Source organism: Humulus lupulus, chromosome 8 (assembly GCF_963169125.1).
Source record: "Humulus lupulus chromosome 8, drHumLupu1.1, whole genome shotgun sequence".
Classification (NCBI taxonomy): Eukaryota; Viridiplantae; Streptophyta; class Magnoliopsida; order Rosales; family Cannabaceae; genus Humulus; species Humulus lupulus.
Window position 1 is genome coordinate 122383326 of NC_084800.1, and position 8870 is coordinate 122392195.

The 8870-nt window shown below is 39.7% G+C and overlaps 1 protein-coding gene across 1 annotated transcript; it reads left to right on the top strand.

Annotated features, from left to right (window-relative positions):
- The first annotated feature begins 695 nt into the window (after nt 1–695).
- On the top strand, nt 696–3087 carry LOC133798393 (glycerol-3-phosphate acyltransferase 5-like). The gene is made up of 2 exons (XM_062236659.1): nt 696–1473; nt 1939–3087. The coding sequence occupies exons 1-2, from the start codon at nt 886–888 to the stop codon at nt 2857–2859; spliced, it is 1509 nt and encodes a 502-aa protein (XP_062092643.1). The 5' UTR covers nt 696–885; the 3' UTR covers nt 2860–3087.
- The last annotated feature ends 5783 nt before the right edge of the window (nt 3088–8870 follow it).

An 8870-nucleotide genomic window follows, 5' to 3' on the forward strand; every position in this document is an offset into this window, starting at 1 on the left:
TACATGTACACCTCCTTACATTGTAATCGATTATTGAGCAGTAATACAATCAGTAGAGCAGAGCAAACCTTTCAGTCCTTTTTCTTCTTTTTCAATTAGCACCAATTTATTTCTTTAACAATAGAAGAAAATCATGTTGAGATCAAATGTTGACATGATAGATGTACGTAGGGTCTTGAAGTTAAGAACAGGAAAAAGAAGAAGATCCAGCGATGGAGGAGGAAGAGAGAGAAAAAGAGAGATTTAATTAAGGCACTTTCTCATACAAAAGAAATGCTCGTGATCATGAATATTAAGTACGTAGTACGTAATATAGCATGGAGAAGAAATGTTGATCATGAATATTCATGAACCTTCAGCAAAATTTCCCATACACAACGTGGGTGGGGTTGAATATTTTAAACACAATTAAACATTTGGCAAAACAGTTATATATATATTTATATATACACATATAGGTCAGTACCAGCAATATCCTAAAGGGTTTATATATGTTTGTTGCACTATTAGGTGTACACGTGGACACCTTATAAAGTTCCAAAAGTTTTAGCCAAAGTTGTTGGAGTTAAGTAATCAATCTTCAATATATTTACGTGGCGTGTAATCCTTGCACTTTTTTTCTTTGTAGATATATCAACCACAAGAGAGTATACACACAAATATTTACAAAATAAACGAACCAAAAAAAGTATATAAAGAGGTAGTTGTTAGGTTGTAAACTGATAAACTGCCTGTTTCCTTTTCTCAAAACCTTATAACCCATAAAACCCTTATTCCCTTCTCTCCAAACAAACCAAACTAGCTATACTTTTGAATAACTAGTTAACTATACTATTCAAACATCACATCCCTATAAACCTAGAAACGCATATAGAGAAAACCCTAATGGAGTCATCACCATCGTCGTCTTCTTCATCAGTTGTTTCTGAGCTAGAAGGCGCTCTTCTTAAAGACCCGGATCCCTTTGCCTATTTCATGTTGGTAGCATTTGAAGCCTCCGGTTTGGTCCGTTTCGCCTTGTTGCTGCTACTATGGCCGTTGATTCGGCTGATGGACGTGATAGGGATGGGGGAAGCGGGGCTTAAGCTGATGATATTCGTTGCGGTGGCTGGAGTTCGGGAGTCAGAGATTGAGTCGGTGGCTAGAGCGGTTTTGCCAAAGTTTTACATGGATGATGTAGACATGGAGGCTTGGAAAGTGTTTAGCTCTTATGACAAGAGGGTTGTGCTGACTAAGACGCCTAGGATTATGGTGGAGCGGTTTGTGAAGGAGCATCTAAGAGCGGATGAGGTCGTGGGCACTGAACTGGCGGTCAACCGGTTCGGGTTCGCCACTGGGTTCGTCAAAGCTCAAACTAACAAAGGCAGATCCGATATCTTTGAACGTGTAGCTAAGATGTTTCTGGATGAACCCCCTTCGGCCGGGCTGGGAAGGCCATCTTCGGCTTCTTCATCTCTTCTATCTTTATGCAAGGTTAGTACGTAATTAATTTATATGTATATATAAATATATATTTATTATTTGAACTTTAACGATTTATACTACTTACATTCCTCCACATACTTGGTAAAAAGACTATATATATGCAGTATATAAACCTATAGAAAATTTAGCCAGCTTTGACTAAATATGCAGTTAAATCAATTGACATGCTAGCTAATTATAATAATGGAGCTTAGTTGGTGAAAAATGGGAATTATAGGAGCTTTCGATTCCCCAGTTTTTTAAGGGACTTTTTTTAATTTTAATTTTTTTTATTAATAACCTATGAACTATGCGAATAACAATCAAAGTAGTGTTAATAACATGTGTACCCTTAATTTAATTAAAAGAGAAAAAAGAAAAGTGAAATGAGTGCTAATAATTAATTTAAATATTGTTCATGTAATAATTAACTTAATTAATTTTGCTTAATCATTTCTCGACCTACGTACACAGGAACAAATATATCCACCATTCATCACAAACCAAAGGCAAGACCACTCCGTCGTCCTCCGCCCACTTCCCGTGATCTTCCATGACGGCCGCCTGGTGAAGCTTCCAACGCCGTCGACCGCTCTCCTAATCATCCTATGGATGCCCTTAGGCATCCTCCTCGCCGTCATTCGCATTTCCATCGGTTTAATACTACCAATGTGGGCCATCCCTTACGTCTCCCGCCTTTTCGGTGGAAAAGTCTTGGTCAAAGGCAAGCCTCCGCGCCCCGCTGCCGAAGGAAACGCCGGTGTACTCTTTGTGTGCACTCATCGAACACTAATGGACCCCGTTGTCCTCTCCACCGTCCTCGGCCGCCGCATTCCTGCCGTAACATACTCCATTTCACGGCTCTCCGAGATCCTCTCTCCCATCCCCACCGTCCGTTTAACCCGAATCCGCCACGTCGACGCTGAGAAAATCAAGAGAGAGTTATCCCACGGAGATTTAGTCGTTTGCCCCGAAGGAACGACATGCCGTGAGCCTTTCCTGCTGAGATTCAGCGGTCTTTTCGCTGAGTTGACTGACAGGATCGTCCCCGTGGCGATGAACTACCGGGTAGGGTTCTTCCACGCGACAACCGCCCGGGGTTGGAAAGGTCTCGACCCGATATTCTTCTTCATGAACCCTCGACCCGTTTACGAGGTGACGTTTTTGAACCAGTTACCGGCGGAGGCCACGTGTTCGTCTGGGAAAAGCCCCCATGACGTGGCGAACTACGTTCAGAGAATATTGGCGGCCACTCTAGGCTTTGAATGCACCAACTTTACGAGGAAAGACAAGTACAGAGTGCTTGCTGGTAATGACGGCACCGTTTCCTACACTTCTTTTGTGGATCAGTTCAAGATGGTGGTCAGTACCTTTAAGCCATTATTTTTTCACTAGTTTGGCAGAAATGAAAAAACAAATGGAGCCATAATTATTATTTCTTGAATTTTTTTTTTCCTTTTTTGGTATGTATAATTTTGGGTTTTGATTTCAATTATTATTTTGTTGAAGTCGTTAAATAATTGATGTACCAAAGGTGTACTAATGTTGATTACTTCTCATTAATGTTAACGATGGTCATCCTTTGGGACTTATTAATTTTGAGTTTTATAAGCAAGTATTATATGCAAGAGAAATGATAAGGTGCAACACGAATAAAAATTGACTGTCGCGGATAACATGTCCCTCCTCTGTCCCACTAATAAAATGCTGTCATTTTACTTTACCTGACTAACTCAACTCGGTTAGTTCCGTTTGTGTTAATTTTTTTTAAAGTATTTAATAACATTTAATTAATTTTTATTGAAGAAAAATTATGCTATTAATTATTTAAATACATATTGCTTTATTAAAATTATATTGTGATAATTACTTTTATATAATTTTGTTACATAAAAACTTTTCCAATTTTTTTTATGATAATCTGATTTTTATGGTAAATTTTTGTAACAAATTTTATTTTGTATAATTTGTTATCGAAGACATTTATATTTTTTTACACCATTAATCCTTAATAAATTAAAAAAACACTTGAGTCTAAAATTTTCTCCGGGTTTAATATTAATGAAATTATTTATTAAACAAAAGGTTTGAAATGTTATAAAATATAAATATATCAATATATAAAGAAAATAAATATACTATTTTAGTCACCAAAATTTATGCGAAATTCTACTTTGTTGTCTCTAAATACTTACAATTTTATAAAATGAAGTTTTGATGTTAGAATTTATTTTAAAAAAAACATTTGAACATTTTCTTTTAGTCAAATTATTTTTAATGAGTATAATAACATCAATTTATAAACTTTAATATATTTAATTTTTCTTTATAATTTTTTATTGCTCATACAAAATATTTTTAAAAATAATTATTTAAATTTAAAAAGAATTAAAAAGAATTTTAAGATTATAAATTGAATGAAAAAACAAAAAAGAAATTAACAGAATTATACAAAATTAATAGATGTCACTTATAAACAAATAATTTTTTGGGTTTATACCATTTTAGACCCATTATTTTTTATAGATTACATGTTTGAACCCTGTGTTTTAAAAAAATTATTTTTGGACTCTCTATTTTGTAAAATGGTTCAAATAGATCCATAAACTCAATTTTGATGAAGAAAAAATTGAATATAACAACACAATTTTTAAGCAGAATGATTTTATTTTTAATCTGAATTATTAGTTTGGTGAATTATTTGTTATTTCAGTTGAGAAAACTTTGACCAAAATCGGGTTTAAGGTTCTATTTGAATCATTTTACAAAACATAGGGTCCAAAAAATAATTTGTCAAAACATAAGGTCAAAACAGGTAATAGAACAAAACATAGAGTCCAAAAAAATATAAACTCTAATTTTTCAAAAAAGCACAAACAAAATTGATTACGATATAATTTTAATAAATTATATATTTAAATAAGTAATGGCATAATTTTTCTTCAACAAAAAAATAATCAATTATATGTCATTAAGTACTCCAAAAGAAATTAACACAAATAGAAGTAAGAGAGTTGTGCTAGTCACGTGAAGTAGAATAATAATTGATAAATGGCAGCATTTTATTAGAGGGACAGGGTAGCGACAGGTTTTTCGCGACAGATAATTTTTATTCGTGCAACATTGGTGCCCAACACCATAAGGATGAAGCATATTGCTATTGGTGAAATCCAATATCGGGTCTCATACATTTGAATTTAATAAGTATTATGAGTTATCAGGGTGCCACCTCATGTGGTGCTGGACACATTAAGGTGCCAAATAGCAACACTCTATATGCAATATATGTACATTAGTTGTCTTTATTAATTAATTAATTTGTTTATTATTCTAATTTTTTATATGAGTAACAATTATTTGAAAAAAAGATGAGTAACAAAAATGATTTAATCTTCAGTACAATTGATGTGTCAAATTTTTTATAGGAACTATTTTTTTTATAAATAGGATCTTATTATTTTTAGTATAGGATTAAGTTGCAATCCTATTTTTTTTTTTTGCAGTTTACATTGTAGTTATAGGGGATCCTATAAGTTTTTAGTAAACTTAAGATGTCGAAATCAAAATCCAAATAACTTGTTTCACACTAGTATAAAATTAAAAACTAAGCGTGTGAAACAGGTTGTTTGAATCTTGATTTTGGTACTCTAAATTAACTAGAATTTTCCAAAAACATGTGGGAGGTTGCCTATAACTATTGGTACACTGTCATATAAAAACAATTAGGGTTACAACTTATTTATATGCTAAAAGCAAAAAAAAATCCTACGGGTAGGTCCAAAACAAAGTTCCTACCATTAAATCCCTTTATATATATATTTATATAAAAATCAAGGTTTATTCATAATTTAGAACTAAACAAGAGCATCACCTACCACTATAGCAAACAAGGAATGTCGTCGGTAGAAACCAAAAAGTTCTTGGCAGTACTTATACCGACGACTGACAACATTAATTTTGTTGTTTGTAGAAGGTATACCAACAACAATAGTTGCCAATGTAGAATTGAAGCTTCGTTGGTAGAAATCTGCCAAATTTCAATATCTAGCAGGCCTATGCCAACAATAATGTCATCGGTATAGGTTATGTTATCCAAAGAGCAGGCGGGGATAACGTGGCAAACATTTTTAACACGTGGTTGACACCTGGTAGAGGTTCTGTTCGACCATCGACCAGGGAGATTCCCCTGACATAACATTTGGATTTTATATACGACCAGCTTGGTCGTATACTCCGTATATTTTGAGAAGATCTTGTGCAATTGTAATCATATCTGAGATTATCTCCCATGATTCCTGATTATCCGATTATTTAGGAAAGAATATCTATAACTAATTTGTGTAATCCTCCTTGAGCCTATAAATGGAGAAAAATAGCTCAAGGAAGGGACTTTTTACCTTTGGCTGATTTGAGTTTATACTTTACAAGAGAATTATAGCTATTACTTTTCAATTGTATTATTCACCCCTCTAAGGCTTGTGAAACTCGAAGAACCCTAGTTCTTTGATCACTCCTTTGAGAATCAATATCAATAATAGCTTAAGTGGACGTAGGTCATTACCAATTCGTGGGGCCGAACCACTATAATTTGTTGTGTCGTTTATTGTTCTTTCCATTAGACTTATTTCAATACTTCCTGTCACATCAAGCATTTGACTCCGTGTCAGTTGACCAAAATGAGGGTCAACATTCTCGTGCTTTCATTGAGAGCTTAAGACGAAGTGATTGAAGTACTAATGGCAAAGACAACCAGGAAGACTGGGTAGGCTGCTGACGCTGCACCATCTCAACCTCCTCCTCCGAACATGGCTGAGAATGAGCCACACTTGGAGTTTGATGAGGAGGAACTAGACTCCAAAACGCTGAGAAATACTCTGGGAGTATTACAAGATGAATTGGCCAATCTGAGGGCCAGTCAAGAAAGTGCCGCGGAGACCATGGCGCGACAACAGCAAGAAATAGAGCGTCAGTGCCAAGAGCTGAGTGAAAGACAGGCGGAGATGGACCGTCGTCAGAGGGAGGCCATGGCAGCCCTCGAAGCCGCCCTCCAATTGGCTAGGAGTCAGGCTGCGCCTGCCTCGCAGCCTGACCAACCCCCGAATGGGCCACCTCAAAGAGGTCCCAATCCTAGCCCTCCGCTTCAGCCAACGAGCCCTCAAAGGCCGGAGCAGCCACCAATGCCTCAGGATGATGTCCCACTTAGGGACCTTGAGATGCAGCTTCCATCCCAGGCTGGTCGAGTCAATCCCCTACATCCAAGGCAGAATAGGGCCGGGCAACAGCCCCGCAGCCTTAGACGCCCGAGGGGTGAAGAGCCGCACCCACCGAACAGGGGCAGCGTCCTTCTAGCAACAGAAGGAACTCGGAGACAGGCTCTGCGGTCAGGAGCCCCCCACGGCATGATAATGCACGGGGACCTACCGACCAGCATAGGCCTCCCCCTAGCACTTGGGAAGTTCCAGCCCAAGGAGGCAATCGAGGAGACAGTCGGTCCCACCATAGCCAATCGAGGTTCAGAGATGGCCATGGCTACAATGAGGCCGACTCAGGCAGAGGGAATGCTGGTCGGAAGAACGAGGAGAGAGGTGGAGGCAGAAGCCCACCACCTAGAGAAGACCAACAAGCAAGACGTAATGCTGGGGGCAGCCCAGACCAAACCGCGTCTTTAGTCGACTTGGAGCCAGCGAGCAACGGCGAAGAGATGATGACTTAAGGGATGTACTCAACGACCGCCGAGAACGGCACGACGAGTACATTCCCCCCGCACCAGAGGCCCCAACAATTCCTGAAGCCGTTCAGGCCCAGATAGATGCCCTAAACCAAGCAATGCAACAGCTGGTCGGGGGAAGAATGTCTCACATCGAGTACGACAGGAGAAGGGGCACTCCTTTCATTAAGAGGATTGCTATGGCAGAGACTCCCAGTAAGTTTAAAATGCCCACACTTCCGAACTTTTACGGGTATGGTGACCCGGTATCTCATGTCAACAAATTTGAGATACAAATGGACATTCAGAAGGTGTCTGAAGACGCTCGGTGCAGGATCTTTCCTGCAACACTTTCTGATGCTGCACAGGAGTGGTTCTTTAAGTTCCCTCCTGCAAGTATTGTATCTTGGGAGATGTTCGTAAAGGAGTTTTACGGACAATTCTATGCGGGTCGTGTGCACCCAACTGAGGCAAACTAGCTGGTCGAGATACGCCAGCAAGAAGGAGAACCACTGAAAGACTACGTCCAGCGTTTCATGCGAGCTGTTGCTGGGGCCAAAACAGTGGGAGACGAAGGAAAAATGATGGCCCTAACTGCAGGAGTTAGGTGCCGTACGCCTCTTTGGAGTAGCCTCAGGAAGCATAGGGTTAAAACTACCCAATAATTTTTGGATTGAGCTGATTGATACATCAAGCTCGAGGAAGCGATTGCCAGTGAGGGAAAGACCCCAAATAAAGATAAGGGGACTGAAGACCCCGCCAAAGTCGCCAATGGGTCGAAGCCCAACGGCAATGGCAACGGAAAAGGCAATGGGAATGGCAACGAAAAGAATGGGGGGAAAAGTCCCCATAATGAACCCTCTACTTCTGAGAGCAAGCGCGCTAAGGGCAATCGTTATGAGCCACAGTTCACCAACTACACTGCCCTTGTCGAGTCTCGAGCAGAGGTGTATCAGGCTACAAGTTCCAGTGTGCCTTACAAAAGACCCGTCGCCATTCGAAAGGATATTTCAAAAAGGGATACGACCAAGTTCTGTCATTTTCACAACGATTACGGACATGATATGAACAAGTGTAACCAGCTGAAGGATGAAATCGAGTTCCTTATTAGACAAGGACACTTGAGGAGATATGTGCGGGCCGCGGGGGCTTCCCAACGAGAGGCTCCAGGTGGCAATGAGCAGGCGCCTACACGCCAACGCTTGCCACCTTTACAGCCTGACCTTGTGGCTGGCACCTTACTCACCATCTGCGGAGGCCCGCACCTTGCGGGAAACAGCGGAAAGGCAAGGGAACGATATGCTCGGACCCTACGCCATGACCAAGACATCGAGATGATGACTGTGGAGGATCGGGCATCAAAGAAGGCTCAGACAGAGGACAGTGAAATAAATTTCTCTGATTGCGATGCCCAGCATGTCCGGTTCCCACATTCCGATCCGCTGGTCGTGGATGTACAGATTGCCAACATGATGGTGAAAAGAGTGTTGGTCGATACAGGAAGTTCAGTTAACATCCTGTATAAATCTTCGCTGGAACGAATGAAATTGTTCGTCAAGGACTTGGAGCCCTACAACCAAAAAATTTACGGTTTCTCTGGTGAGGTACTCACTCCAACAGGGTCAATCAGGCTTCCAGTAACAGCAGGTACATCGCCCGCTACCAGGACATTACTCACTACTTTCATAGTGGTCGATTG